The 19,309-nt window shown below is 38.6% G+C and overlaps 1 protein-coding gene across 18 annotated transcripts in view; it reads right to left on the bottom strand.

Annotated features, from left to right (window-relative positions):
* Nucleotides 1-19,309, bottom strand: part of LOC119791340 (focal adhesion kinase 1-like) — an 87,610-nt gene that overhangs the window by 51,904 nt on the left and 16,397 nt on the right. For 7 of the 18 annotated variants that reach the window (XM_038297402.1, XM_038297409.1, XM_038297406.1 and 4 more), the window contains exon 1: nucleotides 8,589-8,741. In XM_038297402.1, the coding sequence (XP_038153330.1) occupies nucleotides 8,589-8,661 (73 nt within the window). In that variant the 5' untranslated portion in view covers nucleotides 8,662-8,741. Of the gene's footprint in view, nucleotides 1-8,588; nucleotides 9,221-14,059; nucleotides 14,087-19,309 lie in introns of those variants that run through there. The other 11 variants (XM_038297393.1, XM_038297400.1, XM_038297401.1 and 8 more) reach the window with 5 other exon arrangements.

The following is a 19,309-nucleotide window of genomic DNA, read 5'->3' as shown; positions in this document are numbered from 1 at the left end:
CAGGATGAATTCTCTTTTATCATTCAGAAATATTCTATCATCTTTTTTTTTCATGTTTTTTTTACTGGACATCCATACTGGATCTGATGGGTCATCATCACACCAGGAGCTTTTTTCAGCTGACTGAGAAGTTAAAGTTCTGGTTCGCAACTAAGGACAGAAGAAAACCAAATCCAATTGTTTGATAAGTAACCTCCTTCTACATAGTCACCATCAGTACATGAAGGTAATTCTTTTATAAATGAATTACTAATTTTTAATCCGAAGCCAAATCCTCTCCAGAAACTATGAACCTGTGAACAGAAGAGCCTGGAGCAACCCAATCCCTGGGACCGAATCACTGTGGTCAGCTTTTTTTTCTTCTGCACTAGGGTCACAGCCAGATTACTTCCTGCTGAAACAGAGGTCCAAAAATATGACCCAGCGTTGGTTGATTCAGCATTTTCAGCAGTGTGGCTGTCAGCCACCACTGTGAAGGGATATGCACAATAATGGCAAAAGAAAAGAGGACATCACTTGTCTTGTGTCTGCTGCCCTTACTGGTTCAGCCTGCTCTGACAAAACTACGCTGCATCCAAATCATATCTGCATGGACCTCATTATACATAACTCGTGTCCACAAAGAGGTAATTGAAGGTATTTCTCCTTTAAGTATTGTATTTGTATTGTTTCCTTTGTCTCATGAATCAGTTATTTTCTAATAGTATTTGCAAAGTGCAGACTTTAACGTTCAAGAAATGTGAAACTAGAGAAAGGGGAATGTGTTTTAGAACGAAGTTTGGCACTGAGGACCGTTTAAAGTGCACCGTTAGTCAGAGCCTTTAATACAGCTGGGAGCCACAGAGATCAGTGAATCAGTCACAAGCTCTTCAGACACTCCAGGATTTAATGAAACAGATTAGTACAGATCAAATTCAACAAATGAGTTCTTATGGGGTTACTAAGATCATCCAATTAAAAGTATATCAAACAAAAAAAAAGATAAGTTGTTAAGGCATTTGAGACAGGAGAATCTTACAGAACAGCGCATAGAAAGTCCTCAAAGTCGATGTTTTTTTCAGATTGGCTATACGGCTATACTTTTGTCCTTTTTTCTAGGCTATCTGATGTATCCTACACCCTCTGGCAACTTTAATAGGTAGACCTACTCGACTGCGTGTTAACACAAATATAACAAAAGGAACAACCAATAATATGGCAGTAATCTATTTTCTTTTTTAGATGCAGTAAAGATAGTTCTATGCCAATTTATTTTCAGAAAAATACAATGCTACTGACAAATGACCAGATTATTATCATATTTCATCAACTGAATAAAAGAAAAACATTTTCAGGGTCACTAAGTCACTAAGCTAAATTACCGTATTTTTCGGACTATTAGTGCACCTAGCTATAAGCTGAGCCCACTAAATTTTTTGAAAAAATTGGAAACGTACATTCATAAGCCACACCGGGCTATAAGCCGCTGATATCTACTAAACTGTCTCCTGCCACACCTATAGGGGGAGCTCTACATATAGCCCCTATAGTAGGACTAAGGAAGAGTGTTAGCTCCTGTTAGCTTGTTGGCTCGCTGCAGTAAGAGCTTCTAATGAAAGATTGGGCTTTGACGGCTATTTATTTTAGCTCTGCAGGAGTTGAGCCTGGTCTCTTCATTGGTTTGGCAGCTTTAATGAGGCAAATAAATGGCAAAATGTGTAAATTCAGGACATTTTCGTGCCTGCTGCTAGCATGTTCTTGTGCTAAATGAAAATTCTGCTAACATGTTCTTGTGCTAAATAAAAATTAGCCCCTAATTTTGTCCTTTCCAACTTTGACTTCCCCCCTCTGGCTGTTAGCAAAAATTGACAGAAAAGCCGCACTTTCTTATAAGTTGCACGATTCAAAGTGTGGGAGGAAAAAAGAAGCGGCGTTTAGTCCGGAAAACACAGTAGTTGAAAAGTAGTTTCTTAATCCTCAGTGTCATAAAAGCTCCTCCTGCATCTTTCATGGGTTGTTTCTATGCTACCAAAGTGTTTCAACATACACTATATTGCCAAAAGTATTTGCTCACCCATCCAAATTATTGGAATCAGGTGTTCCAATCACTTCCATGGCCACAGGTGTATAAATTCAAGCACCTAGGCATGCAGACTGTTTTTACAAACATTTGTGAAAGAATGGGTCGCTCTCAGGAGCTCAGTGAATTCCAGCGTGGAACTGTGATAGGATGCCACCTGTGCAACAAATCCAGTCGTGAAATTTCCTCGCTCCTAAATATTCCACAGTCAACTGTCAGCTGTATTATAAGAAAATGGAAGTGTTTGGGAACGACAGCAACTCAGCCACGAAGAGGTAGGCCACGTAAACTGACGGAGCGGGGTCAGCGGATGCTGACGCGCATAGTGCGAAGAGGTCGCCAACTTTCTGCAGAGTCAATCACTACAGACCTCCAAACTTCATGTGGCCTTCAGATTAGCTCAAGAACAGTGCGCAGAGAGCTTCATGGAATGGGTTTCCATGGTCGAGCAGCTGCATCCAAGCCATACATCACCAAGTGCAATGCAAAGCGTCGGATGCGGTGGTGTAAAGCACGCCGCCACTGGACTCTAGAGCAGTGGAGACGCGTTCTCTGGAGTGACGAATCGCGCTTCTCCATCTGGCAATCTGATGGACGGGTCTGGGTTTGGCGGTTGCCAGGAGAACGGTACTTGTCTGACTGCATTGTGCCAAGTGTAAAGTTTGGTGGAGGGGGGATTATGGTGTGAGGTTGTTTTTCAGGAGCTGGGCTTGGCCCCTTAGTTCCAGTGAAAGGAACTCTGAATGCTTCAGCATACCAAGACATTTTGGACAATTTCATGCTCCCAACTTTGTGGGAACAGTTTGGAGCTGGCCCCTTCCTCTTCCAACATGACTGTGCACCAGTGCACAAAGCAAGGTCCATAAAGACATGGATGACAGAGTCTGGTGTGGATGAACTTGACTGGCCTGCACAGAGTCCTGACCTCAACCCGATAGAACACCTTTGGGATGAATTAGAGCGGAGACTGAGAGCCAGGCCTTCTCGTCCAACATCAGTGTGCGACCTCACAAATGCGCTTCTGGAAGAATGGTCAAAAATTCCCATAAACACACTCCTAAACCTTGTGGACAGCCTTCCCAGAAGAGTTGAAGCTGTTCTAGCTGCAAAGGGTGGACCGACGTCATATTGAACCCTATGGATTAGGAACGGGATGTCACTTAAGCTCATATGTGAGTCAAGGCAGGTGAGCAAATACTTTTGGCAATATAGTGTATATTAGGGTATCATTTTAACTGTCATTAATGAAAGAGGAAAATGTGCTAGATGTGCAATAGAGAATTGTTTCCAAACTGGTCCAAATCTGCTGGGGGCACACATTAAACACATTAATATAGTACAAAAACTAGGGCTGCAACTAACCATTATTTTGTCATCCCTTAAGTTGCCGATCAGTTTTTCAATCAATCTGAAAGCGAAAAATTCCTTAAAGAAAAAAGAAGTAAAGTTTTTTTTTTTTATTATTATATAGAATTGATCCAGGTGAAACTAAATCTTTTCCACATGATAAGTTCTCGGTGGAGTACATTGACAGGTAAGAAAGTTTTTTTTTCTCTTAAATGCAAAATAAACTTTTTAAAACTGTTTATTTTATAATTGCTGTTCTAAGTTGGTTGCTCTGTCAGCTAAAGTCATGTTTTAAGAGCCTATGCTCCAGTTCATCGATTCATTCGATTACTAAATTAGTTTTTATTTCAAAAGCTTGATTAATCACAATCTAATTAATTGTTTCAGAACTAACAAAAACATTTACATCTAACCACAACATTCGTTCTACTAACTCCTACACCTACATTTCCAAGGATGCATATCTCCAGTTTATGCAGCACCGCGAGCAAATTTACTCAGTAATTGGTTAAAGCATTTTATAGAACATTCAAAGTAAAAATTTTATGTTTTGTTTGTTACTCAAGAGAACAGCATGACTGTTATAAAATAATACCATAAAACTAGAGATGTTCTAGCTTTTATTGCCTAGTGTTGTCGTTGAGATATGACCTGATAATTCAGAATTTCTGTAAATAAAGATGATTTTCTTATGGAAATCATTTTCCTTATCAACGGCAAATCATACTTTGATCTTGATCACTGCATTATTGTTGTATTCATGATTGCCTAAAACTTCAACTACACAATGAATTACATTTTAAACTACTTTAACTTGAACAACTATCTAGTCAAACTACTGAACTGGATTCAAACACACACTCCTTATATCCACAATGATTGAAATCAAGTCAAAAGGGTCCTGCAGGCTGCTGGCAGAGCCATCGCTCCCCCTTACAGGGGCTTTACTGATAGCCAGCCTGTTGAGCCGCAGCGGGCTGAGGATGAACTCTGCTCCACACCAGCAGCACAGGGAGGGTTCATGTTATCAGCCTCACAGGGAACTGGGTTACTGCTGAAAGGTCACTTCAGTGGAAGGTAATGCTTCTGTCTGCTTTCTTTGCATCTCCCTCATCATTTTCCTTTTTGTCATTTCTCAGCCCAATGAGGACTTTTCCCGCTCCATCAATCCTCATTCATTCTCTAACTCTTCTTTTAGAAAATTCTTTCATTGTTCACAGACCTACAGTCATTTGATCGTCCTCCGACTGAATGACTTCTCTTCCATCCTGCCCCTAATTTTTCTTCGATCTTCAAAAACTTCTTTATACCTTCACAACCAGACACACACACACACACCTCCCCATTCTGGAGGAAGTACATCATGTACACCAGAGCACCAGGAAGAACAGGTTCAAAAGTCAAAGACTAGCTATACATCAATGCAAGTGAATAAAAGACTATGCATGCCTCTGATGCAAGAAGGTTCCTAACCATATACTTTTGTAGTTGGGTAATAAACTACAGAATCTTATTGTGCTTGAATGAAAAAGACCCAGTACCTAGATAAGCTAAATAACCTGACAACCAATCCTCGTACAAAGAGGTGCAGAGAGAATATAAATGAAATTTAGCCTCATGTATAAAAGCTGCTCATGCAGTGCTTCAATGGACCTTTGGGAGATACTTCAAAGTTTTGCATCCAGAGCTCATTTATCATAAATGCTGACAGCTGCAGTCACAGAGGACTGGATTTCTAGGCTTTCTAGCACACCGAGTTTACCAAAAAATAATCATAAAACTCATTCAAAAATTATACATACAACTAGGACAATAAGTGGACTACCAGTAAGAAGGATGCATTGAAGGAATAAGTATAAATGGATTATATTTCTTTTGAAAAATATGTAAAAGAAAAGCTGCTTTGTTGGTATAATATTGTGTTCTATCTGAAAAATTGGAAGTTGTTAAGCCGCATGAGCTTAATTTTCAACAAGGTTGCCACACCTTAAAACACTGATGAAAGTATTATGTTTAAACCCCTTATTTTATAACAGACTGTCCCACATTGCACTGAACAACTTCTTTAATGTTTGTTACTATTAGGGGTGAGTATTGGCTAATGTGTTGTGATAGGATACATGTCACGAAAAGATCTTATGATATTGCAAAATCAGTATATATTGCGATTTTACCCAGCTATAAAAATGAAATGCATAAACAAAAAACGAGTGTTGTATATGTTCATCAGAATCCATGTTTTTTGGGGGTTTGAGTCCGACAACTTCTTCTAATGTGACTGCCTAAACTACAGAAATGGGGCTGTGTTGCACAGAAAAAGGGCTCCATGGTGCAAACTACCAGAGTGGTGGTGCAGAGGTAGCCCATTTTCCCTCATCGTTTTAGATTAAATTATTGTGCAGCCAAAAATCAGGATATATCGCCAAATCGATTTTTCCCCACACCCCTAGTTATTAGAAACTAAAACATTGGGGATTTTTGTTGCTTACTATTAGCTGGAATATCTTAAATTTTAGTGGATTACAGCATGAACTCACTCAGCTTCAGCTTAAATTGAGCTTTGACTTTCAGGGGAAGCTGAGAGCCCATTTCTGCCATCTGTGAAGATTTAGATTATATAGTGAACTTCAAATGTCATTGCATTATTAATGCGTGCAATACTGAAATCATCGAGGTTTGGTTAGAGATAATATATAGAATGTTTTACTTTTTCAGCTGTTCACTGAGACTCAGATTATCAATAATACATGGTCCTGACTTAATGAACCTTTTTGAGCCCTTTTTTATAGCCAAGGTAAAAAGGAATCTTGGGTAGTTTGTTTGCTCTCTGTTTTAGCTGCTATAAAAGACCGTGGCATATTTACTAAAATCAGCCACATGACATATGGAGGTTGTTGGATGTCCCATGATGAAGTGGTTTAAGTCTTGGACTGATGTAGGGGGCCCCAATATGAATGCTGGTTGTGTCAGGAAAGGCATGCAGTGTAAAAACTTTGCCAAGTCTGTGAGTAAGTTACAATGAATTGATCTGGTAACCCTTGAATATGGGACCAGCTGAAAGGACACAAAGTAGTAGACTTATTCTACATAGCAACTGCGACTGCACAAAAGAAGAACCCGATAGACTGTGAACATGAATCCTACAATGTTGTTCTTTATTTCAATCCTAGAAGAACTGAAGCACCTGGCCACACCCTAGCTCTGCCCCTACTTAGTGACCAACATGCCAGGGGTCAAAGTAGCTATAGAGGATATAAATAAAACAATAAAATATAGGATAAATGCTACTGATAACTGACACTTCACTACTTGCCGCTATTAACTACTTTAAAGTATACAGTAGTAGCAGTTGGGCCACAACAAATGGCTGATGCTCCTTAGATACACTATATTGCCAAAAGTATTTGCTCACCCATCCAAATTATTGGAATCAGGTGTTCCAATCACTTCCATGGCCACAGGTGTATAAATTCAAGCACCTAGGCATGCAGACTGTTTTTACAAACATTTGTGAAAGAATGGGTCGCTCTCAGGAGCTCAGTGAATTCCAGCGTGGAACTGTGATAGGATGCCACCTGTGCAACAAATCCAGTCGTGAAATTTCCTCGCTCCTAAATATTCCACAGTCAACTGTCAGCTGTATTATAAGAAAATGGAAGTGTTTGGGAACGACAGCAACTCAGCCACGAAGTGGTAGGCCACGTAAACTGACGGAGCGGGGTCAGCGGATGCTGACGCGCATAGTGCGAAGAGGTCGCCAACTTTCTGCAGAGTCAATCACTACAGACCTCCAAACTTCATGTGGCCTTCAGATTAGCTCAAGAACAGTGCGCAGAGAGCTTCATGGAATGGGTTTCCATGGTCGAGCAGCTGCATCCAAGCCATACATCACCAAGTGCAATGCAAAGCGTCGGATGCGGTGGTGTAAAGCACGCCGCCACTGGACTCTAGAGCAGTGGAGACGCGTTCTCTGGAGTGACGAATCGCGCTTCTCCATCTGGCAATCTGATGGACGGGTCTGGGTTTGGCGGTTGCCAGGAGAACGGTACTTGTCTGACTGCATTGTGCCAAGTGTAAAGTTTGGTGGAGGGGGGATTATGGTGTGGGGTTGTTTTTCAGGAGCTGGGCTTGGCCCCTTAGTTCCAGTGAAAGGAACTCTGAATGCTTCAGCATACCAAGACATTTTGGACAATTCCATGCTCCCAACTTTGTGGGAACAGTTTGGAGCTGGCCCCTTCCTCTTCCAACATGACTGTGCACCAGTGCACAAAGCAAGGTCCATAAAGACATGGATGACAGAGTCTGGTGTGGATGAACTTGACTGGCCTGCACAGAGTCCTGACCTCAACCCGATAGAACACCTTTGGGATGAATTAGAGCGGAGACTGAGAGCCAGGCCTTCTCGTCCAACATCAGTGTGCGACCTCACAAATGCGCTTCTGGAAGAATGGTCAAAAATTCCCATAAACACACTCCTAAACCTTGTGGACAGCCTTCCCAGAAGAGTTGAAGCTGTTCTAGCTGCAAAGGGTGGACCGACGTCATATTGAACCCTATGGATTAGGAACGGGATGTCACTTAAGCTCATATGTGAGTCAAGGCAGGTGAGCAAATACTTTTGGCAATATAGTGTACATCAACACTAAAAGTGTGCATGCGCAGCAAGACAAAACTAGTGTGTCACAAAGATTGGCATGTGGGGCAACCAATAAAAAGATTGAACTCTCTAAACTCTAAGCCAAAAGAAAACCAGAAATTAAGTAGCCCTACATCTTCTATAACAGAGGTGCAAAAATAGCTTTAGTTGAAGAAAAAACTAAATTAGACTTAAAAACTTAAGATTAGGTTTTTGTTGTCTTTACAAATAGTATGAATATATTACTAATCATATCTGTGGTTTTTAAGAATTAAACCATGAAGAAAAAAAAAAATGCCAGGTTTGGCTTTTTTTTATCCTATACTAAAATAAGTACCGGTATCTAATTAGAATCTTGTTTATGCAGCTCATAAGTTTATAAAAGAATTTCTGTTCAGTCTGGGTTTAATTGATCAGCACATTGTGTTATAAAAAAAAACAAACAAAAAAAACGTTTGCTGATGAGGAATCTGCTTGCAGTGATGTCTTTACATCCTGTTCTCTAAAAAGATGTGAAATCCGAAACGTGAAGACGATACTACATACTTGGTAGAGGATGCTGCGCATAGATGCAGGCCCCTTTGCTCCAACACAGAGGGATGCAGCCGCTGTTCTCCATTTCATATGAAGGGGGTCACGATGCAGTGTAGACCACACAGCCCACTTTATAATGCTCAGCCAAAAAACCAGCATAGAGCCAAGTAGAAGTTTCTATTCTCTTTGCAAATATATTAAAAATGTCATGGTTGAAAATGTTTTAAAGATGTGGAATCTTTCCCAAACTGATCACAGTTCTGTCAGAACTAGAATCTGGGTTATGAATGATAACATAAGTTATCATTATAAGAAAAATGGTTTACTGTAAATAGTCTGGATCTAAAATTGATTCCAATCATGTAGTCCTTTCTCGCTTGCAGATTTCTTTTTTTGTGGTAAGGTTTTAAGAAAATCACTCCATCCAGTTCATGTATTGACCTTTGACCCAGAAAAATATCTTGATGACTGCACTATACAACATGTAATGGTTCCCTGTCAAGTAGCATTTCTTGTTGCCTGATGGAGTCTCTGTCTTGGAGGATATGGATGACTGGTATTTTGCTGAAATATGCGTCTTTGATTCAATCAAAACAATGATTTGTTTTTTTTCTTCACAATTCAATAGTTCTATTTATAGTTTCACAATAAATCAGATATTAAATCCAGGTAATCGCAGCCAAATAATGCAATATATTAATCCTGATGTAGAAGCTGAAAAATGTTCTCTTGGTTCTTTTTATCCAATTTCCAGTTTCAGTTCACAAAGTGATACTGAAGGTTTATCCTTCCAAAAAGGCAGTTATCTTTGTTGGTAAATCCACAGTATTGTTCAAAGGAGAAAGCGAAAGAAATTAGGCAGAAATCAGATGTGAGAACCGGGCATCAGTGGGCTGTAGAGACAAAAATGTAGGGCAGAGAGGGGAGCAGAGAAATGGAACAGAGTGAGAGAGAAAGATGAAAGTGGCCAATGCAGGAGGGAAAAGGCACTGCAAGAAAAGGAAAGACAAGAGGGAGCGGATGAAGAGCAAAACCGATGTTAGAAAAAAATAGGGAGAAAGATGAGCTAATAAAGAGAGCGGGATGGAGATAGAAAGCAGAGAATCCCCAGGGAGAAGATGAGTCTCACGTCCTCCAAAGATTGCTCATAATGCCTGCAGGAAGTAGCCAGGTCAAAGCTGCTGGTATCTGAAGCTGGAGAGGGACAGTCTTAGAGGTGAAAAGATTTGAGAAGAAGAGCGGAGCTTCAAACCCGGGCAAAGGAGACGGCGAGGAAAAAAATAAAAAGATATTACAGAGGAAGGTTTGATGCAGTCAGTCCCTTTCAAAGTTGGTCAGTCTGTCGTTCAGCAACGTTCCAGAAGCCTTTCTTCTATAGCGTCGCAACAGAAGCGAGATCACAGCATCCTTCCTGATCTTTAATACATACCGCAGACTAATAGGAGTAAAATCTTTCAGCTCTCTGAGGGATCCAGTAAAAGCAACAAAGTGTGTGTTAGCTATACAGAGAAAAGGATACAGAAAGGTGGGTGTGCATGTTAGTAAAGAGGTAATCAGCTCAGAGTGTGTAAGAGAAATCTAAATGTGAAGTCTGGTGAGTGCGTGCTTGAATGTCAGCAAAAAGTGAGCGAGCCAAGAGGTTTTCCTCAGTGCTGCTATGATCGCTAACAAGCAGAAGCATAGCATGAGGGGCAGGATGGTGTGTGTGTGTGTGTAGGGCGGAGAAGGACAGAAAAGGAGGAGGAGAAAGGAAGAGATAGAAACCCTGTAATTGAGAACCAATGCAGAGAAGCAATCTGAGCACTACGCTGAAGAGGAAGACTCCACTCTTAATTGACATGCTAATAAACATCATTCATAAGAACAAAGGCTGCAAAACAGCTACAATTATAAAATAAAAACTTAATTTTATGTGCAACAATTCATTATCGGGTTTTAAAAGGATTAAAATGATCCATGCCTAACTCTTGTAAACATTACACTCTGACATTTTAACACTGATGTTTCTCCCATTCACCCCTAGCTTCCTCTTCATATACCTATTGCTCCTGCATCACACCAAGCCTTCAACAGCAGCCAGGTATCTCAGATAAGACAAAGCACAAGAAGACAAAGTGTGCCAGCAGTTATTCAGGAAGTAACACTAACAATCAGAGGATGTTGAGTCTATGGAGATTTTTATGGATAATTTTCATCAAGGAAAATCTTTAGAGAAAGATACCGCTGCTACTTGGTTTATCTTGAAACTACAATCAACCTTTTCTGTGAAAAAACAAAATGATCATATCTCAGTTTCCCAAATTTTGCATATCTTTAAAAGGGCTAAAATGATCTGTACCTGTATGAATAGTCAAAGGAAAAGGTTTGAAATGGTATAAAACTCTGATCATTTCTGGATTTTCCTCTGGTTTTCTGACCAATTGCAGATCTTTTAATCTTTAAGTGAACGGCCTTCTTGCCATCAACACCCTCTTTATCATTTAATCAGAATCTGGCTGCTTCAAACTAGTGCCAGATAAAAAAAAAAGAAAAAAAGAAGGTGGTAAAATCAAAAGATTACTTCTACTTAAAAGTGTGACATGAATACCTACAGGTGCAAAAATATTCTGTGTAAAGTAGCAACAAACAAGCTTTTTGTTTCATTTCTGGTGAAGTTCAGAGGTTATGCAATGGAAAAACTACATAACACGGACTGGAGCGATTAGTAGATATAACTGAGAAGTAAGTTTTATTCATTAGGAGTTTTTTAATTAAACTTTTAAACAAAACTTAAATTTTTTCTTAAAACTGCTGCAACAGATCAATAATAAGTGAATGTTCAGCGGCTAAAACTGATGTAAATTCCTCAGGGGTAGACAATAAATGAGGTTTAGACAGCCTACAAGGATTCACTGCAGGTTAAAGCAGCGCAAGAGGAATGCAAACCTGATGAGACGATATTCGGGGCCTACTGATGAGCACCGAACACAGGAACACTTGGAGAATAGATTTTTCCAAACAGTTTGAATTTGCTGAACACACACTAGTAAGTGACAAACATTTTTTGTCTGCTGGGTTTTCTACTAATCCATAAACAATGGAAACTTGCTTGATGTCAAAGCGTATTAATGCATGGACTCTCCATCTTCATGCAACTGGCCGATTTTAATTTAATGGCATTTCCATTTAATCGCGTACAAACCAGGGGTGTAAATTATAATCGTTTTGTATCGATGCATCAATCCAACAGCCGACGATCCGATGCATCGACACGTCCGCAAGATAATCGATTCATGTTTTGTTTTTTTCTCCGGTCTATTTTTATCCATTTGCTCCTGGGCGTAATTCTCCCTCCCGTGCTGCGGTGGCGCTAAACCTATTTTGCCCTCCTACCTCGCTTCCTGGTTATACTCTTACAGCAGTGTGTTGCAGCAAACTTGACACAGACATTTTTAAATTATGCTCAATATTGTAGCGTGGTCTGAGCTACACACTGTGGGTCTAGATACGGCCGAGGCGGTGAGGAAGTGGGGACGAGTTTAAGGTAGTCCGACAACGGAGGGACATGAGGGCCAAAAAGAGCGGAGATTCAGCTGGAAAAAGGGTCCCAGCGGTCTCGCGCACCTCGCTCTTCTAGCGGGTCAAACTTCACGAGTTGTTTTCCGCAATTTCGTCCATAAAAACAAAACAAGCTGGCCTCCTGTCTGCGGCACTGTTTGCAGTCAGCTACAATTTGGGAGAGGAGCAGCAGAGCATCTGTGGAGGGGGCGGGACGCCTGGAGCCGAGGTATTGCATTGCACTCATTGCATTGATTATGTGCTGTTTTTTTGCAGTATTTTTTTGATGCAACTTTTCTACTTCTGTTATTTGCTGTTGTTTCTAAAAAAAAAAAAAAAATACATAACGATATTACAGCTTTCATTGATTTATTTCAAACTTGAAACTTTGTTTAGCCTGTAAGGTCTAAAAAAAAAAAAAAAATAAATAAATAAATTAATCGATTAATCGAATCAAATCGTGGTGTATTCTTGAGTATCAAGATAATCGAATCGTTGGGTCAGGAAATCAATACTGAATCGAATCGCCATGATGGGTGTGATTTACACCCCTAGTACAAACCTAAATAAAGACAAAATAAATTAGACAAGCATACTCAATACAAAAACTAAAACAGCAAATAAATACAAAGGACTTAAAAATCACACTGAAATGTAATTTTCGCCTGTTAGGAATAAAGGATATAATCGAAACGTGTTTTCTTAAAAACGAGGCCCATTACTGTTTAGCCGTTTAGGTAATAACTTTATAATACAGGCTTTATTTTATTCATTTTTATCAAGCTAGACGTAGTAAAATGCAAAATAGTTTACTTCTCAAAGTGAAAATCTTTAGTTGAAATGCAGACCACTATTTCAAAGAATAAACTGAATTTAAAATATAATCGGTATACAAACAAAATATTGTATTATTGATTATAAAAAGAAAATACACAAACATAAGAATCACTGTTAGTGACAGATTTAAATACAAAATGAATATACCGGTAAGTTTGAAATTGCCATCATGGAGGACAAAAAGTGACCATGAGGGATTCAGAGGGTTCCCTCTGATAGGACACTTTGGACTGGTTCTTGGGTCAAACCTTCTCCATCTAAATATTCGACTGACCCAACAATTGGTTGGGATTTTTTTCACTTTGGGACAAGCTGGTTTAAAGACCAGGCTGTGGATCATCAAATTCAACTACAAAAGTTATTTAAATTTTTTTTTATATATATCCATTCTTTGTACATCTGATGGACTTTTATTAGCAATGTTTATAGACCTTGAGCAGAAATGGTCAAGGCTAAATTTTTAGTCGCTGTCATTTTCTAGGTCAGGAGATGACCTGATTGAAACTATCTCACTTCCAAAGGCATCTAAAAAAGTTCAGTCTAGGAAATATAAAACCTGCTTTGGTCTTTTTTAGGATTAAGCCCTTCCGGCTTCAAACATCCTGAACGAAGAACTGCAGTAGTACCATTGGTTACCTAGCAACAACCAAGAAGAGAAGATGGAGCCAAGGGCCATTAAACGGCTTATCTATACGTTTAAAATGTATTCAGCTTCATGAAAAAGCAAAACCAATCCTTCACCCAGACAAAAATGCAAATAAAGTAATAAATAGAAATAACTATCTGGAAATAAATTAAGTAACGGTAAAATTTTAAAATGAACAAACTGATAAAAGAATACAAATATAAATAAAAATTAAAGAAATGTTTTTAATATACTAAGACCAAGATAAAATCATTAATATCGTAGGAACGCACACACTCTTGACCTAAGGGTATTAAGCAAGAAATGTAATTTAATGTAACATCAACCAGGCTCTGATTTACTGTTGAAACAAATCTGTTTTGATTTCACTTATCATCTGAAAAGAAACCTATATCTAAACATATTCAAGTAGAAAACAAGATAAACAATAACTACATAGCATAAAAAATAAAAGTGTACTCACCGGCATAATACGATATCCTGGAAATCTCTGAAAAAGAGGAAGACATGAAACAAACATTTTACTTTGTTTGCCTTGATAGTAAAACATACGAATATCTGAGCTGGTGAATAATTCACAGTGACAGCATGGAAATCAATTGTGTCATCGATGAGTCACCACACTACGTGGCTCAGCATTCAGAAACAGTAAATAGTGGACTAACAGATTCCTTGAGGTTAAAAAGTATTTAATTTTCCCTTGATCACAAAAAAGGTATTTTTAATTTTTAAGTTATTTTCTAATCTATATAATCATATCAGTTAAATTGAGAAAAAAGTGATAAAACATGATAAACAGAGACCAGAGTTCCTGCACATTTTCCATGTAGGAATATCTAACTAGTATTTGACTTTTCCAAGAGCTTTTTGTGATGCATTTTAATTTAAAAGAATATAATACTGAAGTTCACTATTGTAGATATTTCTACAGTGGATTTCTAAAGAACATGTAGAAATGTGAGGAAGGAAGGAAGGAAGGAAGGAAGGAAGGAAGGAAGGAAGGAAGGAAGGAAGGAAGGAAGGAAGGAAGGAAGGAAGGAAGGAAGGAAGGAAGGAAGGAAGGAAGGAAGGAAGGAAGGAAGGAAGGAAGGAAGGAAGGAAGGAAGGAACAGAGAAGAAAGGAAGGATGAAGTAAAAAGGATGCAAAGAAAGATCATATCTGGGACATGATCAAAATAAAAAAATAAAATAAAATAAAACAAGACAAACAAGAGACATGGGAAGTAAAGTCTGGAAATAACTCTAGAAATACAAATACTTTCCATCCTCATTTTATTATCAACACCTTTAAATATTTAAACTAATTCCAGACTTTTCCTGTCTGCAAAGGAAGAGAGCAAATCATAAAGGAATCCAAGTTCTTCAGAAATACAGCTGTTCAGCAAACAAGATTTACTGGCAGGAAACTTTCAATCACATGTTGCATGTTGACTTATTTCACATCAGACAGTGCAAAAGTATGAGGTGCCCCCAGGGACATAAATCAGAATTAACTTGCATATACACATATTAAATTACACTCTTCCATATAATATACTGAAAACCTCACACAAACACTAGTAAAAAGCTCTCACATAAACTAGTGAAAACATTGACCTCTTATATAATCTACTCAAAAGCTCTCATACAAAGTAGTGAGAACTGTTCATATAAACTGGTGAAAAGCTTTACCTTTCATACACACTACTAGAAAGCTTTCATATACACTATTAAAAAGCTCTCATATACACTACTAGAACGCTCTCATATACACTATCAGAAAGCTCTCATATACACTATTAGAACGCTCTCATATACACTATTAGAACACTCTCATATACACTATTAGAACGCTCTCATATACATTATTAGAACGCTCTCATATACACTATTAGAACGCTCTCATATACACTATTAGAACGCTCTCATATACACTATTAGAACGCTCTCATATACACTATTAGAACGCTCTCATATACACTATTAGAACACTCTCATATACACTACTAGAAAGCTCTCATACACACTACTAGAAAGCTCTCATACACACTACTAGAAAGCTCTCATACACGCTACTAGAAAGCTCTCATATACACTACTAGAAAGCTCTTATACACACTACTGAAAAGCTATTAGCGGATTTCAGTAGAAACGGAAGGTGTTTCAGTGAAACAGGAAGGACCGTCATTACACCGGAAGTTGCTTTAAACGGAGGTCATTCTGGCTAGCTCCGTACATTTTGTGCTATCTCCGGCCGAAATTGTATCAAATAAAATTATTGATTCATGCTCAGCTATCCGCTAAACAACTCACAGAAGCATGGGCATTACTCGACTTTATTTTTTATGTTTTTGCTTCAACAGAGATCCTTTTCCGGTGTTGTGCGAAATTCTGTTCCCATGTGAAAATCTGTTCCACCTGTGTCGGGAGCGCGCCGCGCATTGCAGCCACATAAGCGGATCTGATCATTTCCCAGGCCTTTCGGATCATTTCTTGGTTAAATAAAAAGTCGTAAAATTATACAAGGTTGAGACATTTAGTTTAATCAGCCGCTGTTGTTTACAAAATTGTAAAATAAAAAAAATAAATGCGGTTTTCTTATGCTGTTTTGTGTTGTTATTTTAAACGCCAAGAGAATCAGTCTCTTTCCAAGTTTTTTCACTTCAGCCTGACAGAAATAAAAGTCAAGTCACCAAATACCAAATTTGTATTTATAATTTTTTATTACTGATATAAGATGATGGGAAGTGCCTGATAGCAGTTCCATAATATGGAAACAAATTAATTTAGCTGCAAATCTTAAACTGTGTTTATTCCTCTCTTCATCAACAACAAACCATCTGGATTCGGTGATATTTGAGCAATGTTTGCCTAAATTAAAGGAGGGGGACTATATATTTTAGCTTTCTAATAGTGTGTATGAGAGCGTTCTAATAGTGTATATGAGAGCTTTCTAATAGTGTATATGAGAGCGTTCTAATAGTGTATATGAGAGCTTTCTAATAGTGTATATGAGAGCTTTCTAATAGTGTATATGAGAGCTTTCTAATAGTGTATATGAGAGCTTTCTAATAGTGTATATGAGAGCTTTCTAATAGTGTATATGAGAGCTTTCTAATAGTGTATATGAGAGCGTTCTAATAGTGTTTATGAGAGCGTTCTAATAGTGTATATGAGAGCATTCTAATAGTGTATATGAGAGCTTTCTAATAGTGTTTATGAGAGCGTTCTAATAGTGTATACGAGAGCGTTCTAATAGTGTATATGAGAGCGTTCTAATAGTGTATATGAGAGCTTTCTAATAGTGTATATGAGAGCGTTCTAATAGTGTATATGAGAGCTTTCTAATAGTGTATATGAGAGCGTTCTAGTAGTGTATATGAGAGCTTTTTAATAGTGTATATGAAAGCTTTCTAGTAGTGTGTTTGAAAGGTAAAGCTTTTCAACAGTTTATATGAACAGTTCTCACTACTTTGTATGAGAGCCTTTGAGTAGATTATATAAGAGGTAAATGTTTTCACTAGTTTATGTGAGAGCTTTTTACTAGTGTTTGTGTGAGGTTTTCAGTATATTATATGGAAGAGTGTAATTTAATATGTGTATATGCAAGTTAATTCTGATTTATGTCCCTGGGGGCACCTCATATACAGGTGCTGGTCATAAAATTAGAATATCATGAAAAAGTAGATTGATTTCAGTAATTCCATTTAAAAAGTGAAACTTGTATATTATATTCATACATTACATACAAACTCATATATTTCAGATGTTTATTTTGTTTAATTTTGATGATTACAAATGACAACAAATGAAAATCTCAAATTCATCATATCAGAAAATTAGAATATTGTGAAAAGGTTCAAAATTGATGGCCCCTGGTGCCACACTCTAATCAGCTAATTAACTCAAACCACCTGCAAAAGCCTTTAAATGGTCTTTCAGTCTAGTTCTATAGGCTACACAATCATGGGGAAGACTGCTGACTTGACAGTTGTCCAAAAGACGACCATCGACACCTTGCACAAGGAGGGCAAGACACAAAAGGTCATCGCTAAAGAGGCTGGCTGTTCACAGAGCTCAGTGTCCAAGCACATTAATAGAGAGGCGAAGGGAAGGAAAAGATGTGGTCGAAAAAAGTGTACAAGCAAGAGAGATAACCGCACCCTGGAGAGGATTGTGAAACAAAACCCATTCAAAAATGTGGGGGAGATTCACAAAGAGTGGACTGCAGCTGGAGTGAGTGCTTCAAGAACCACCACACACAGACGTATGAAAGACATGGGTTTCTGCTGTCGCATTCCTTGTGTCAAGCCACTCTTGAACCACAGACAGCGTCAGAAAAGAGAAACAGGACTGGACTGCTGGTGAGTGGTCCAAAGTCATGTTCTCTGATGAAAGTAAATTTTGCATTTCCTTTGGAAATCAAGTTCCCAGAGTCTGGAGGAAAAGAAGAGAGGCACTTCATCCACGTTGCTTGAAGTCCAGTGTAAAGTTTCCACAGTCAGTGATGGTTTGGGGTGCCATGTCATCTGCTGGTGTTGGTCCATTGTGTTTTCTGAGGTCCAGGGTCAACGCAGCCACATACCAGGAAGTTTTAGAGCACTTCATGCTTCCTGCAGCTGACCAACTTTTTGGAGATGCAGATTTCATTTTCCAACAGGACTTGGCACCTGCACACAGTGCCAAAGCTACCAGTACCTGGTTGAAGGACCATGGTATCCCTGTTCTTAATTGGCCAGCAAACTCTCCTGACCTTAACCCCATAGAAAATCTATGGGGTATTGTGAAGAAGAAGATGCAATACACCAGACCCAACAATTCAGAAGAGCTAAAAGCCACTATTACAGCAACCTGGGCTATCATAACACCTGAGCAGTGCCACAGACTGATCGACTCCATGCCACGCCGCATTGCTGCAGTAATACAGGCCAAAGGAGGCCCAACTAAATACTGAGTGCTGTACATGCTCATACTTTTCATGTTCATACTTTTCAGTTGGCCAACATTTCTATAAATCCTTTGTTTTTATTGGTCTTCAGTAATATTCAAATTTTCTGATATGATGAATTTGAGATTTTCATTTGTTGTCATTTGTAATCATCAAAATTAAACAAAATAAACATCTGAAATATATGAGTTTGTATGTAATGTATGAATATAATATACAAGTTTCACTTTTTAAATGGAATTACTGAAATCAATCTACTTTTTCATGATATTCTAATTTTATGACCAGCACCTGTAAAAGGGCCGACCACACAGCAGCTGAAAGGGATCAGGAGGATATGATATGTGTTGGGTCTCTTGCTAAGGTGAAGGCGGAGGTGAGAATTATGACTGGGCAGAATTTACCTGCTCTGTCATGCTGCTATAACTTTTCTCAGAGTCTCTAATCTCCTTCATGACCTCAGCCTCCATCCAAGCACGACTTTAATCAAAGCTCTACCTCATGCTTTTCTGTATTCATTTTCAAAAACAGCACCAAAACGAGCAGCTTGATGAAATGCCCTACACTGTGAGGCTGTGCTGACTCCTGTTACCAAGCAACGGCCACTAAGCAGGATGGCTGCGCTAATAAGGAATGCAAATTTTTTGTCTTATACTACTAGTGGGATAAACGCCATGCCCTAATTCCAAACAATCCAAAATTGGAGAGTACTGAGTAGCACCATGGAGTGTTCCCTTGCTCTGAGTGTTACATAAAACACCTGCAGTAGTTTTTCCACATTTTGAT

The sequence above is a fragment of the Cyprinodon tularosa genome, unplaced genomic scaffold, assembly GCF_016077235.1.
Source record: "Cyprinodon tularosa strain WSP-4 unplaced genomic scaffold, ASM1607723v1 ctg387, whole genome shotgun sequence".
NCBI classification, from domain to species: domain Eukaryota; kingdom Metazoa; phylum Chordata; class Actinopteri; order Cyprinodontiformes; family Cyprinodontidae; genus Cyprinodon; species Cyprinodon tularosa.
This window is presented reverse-complemented; position numbering and strand designations above follow the sequence as displayed.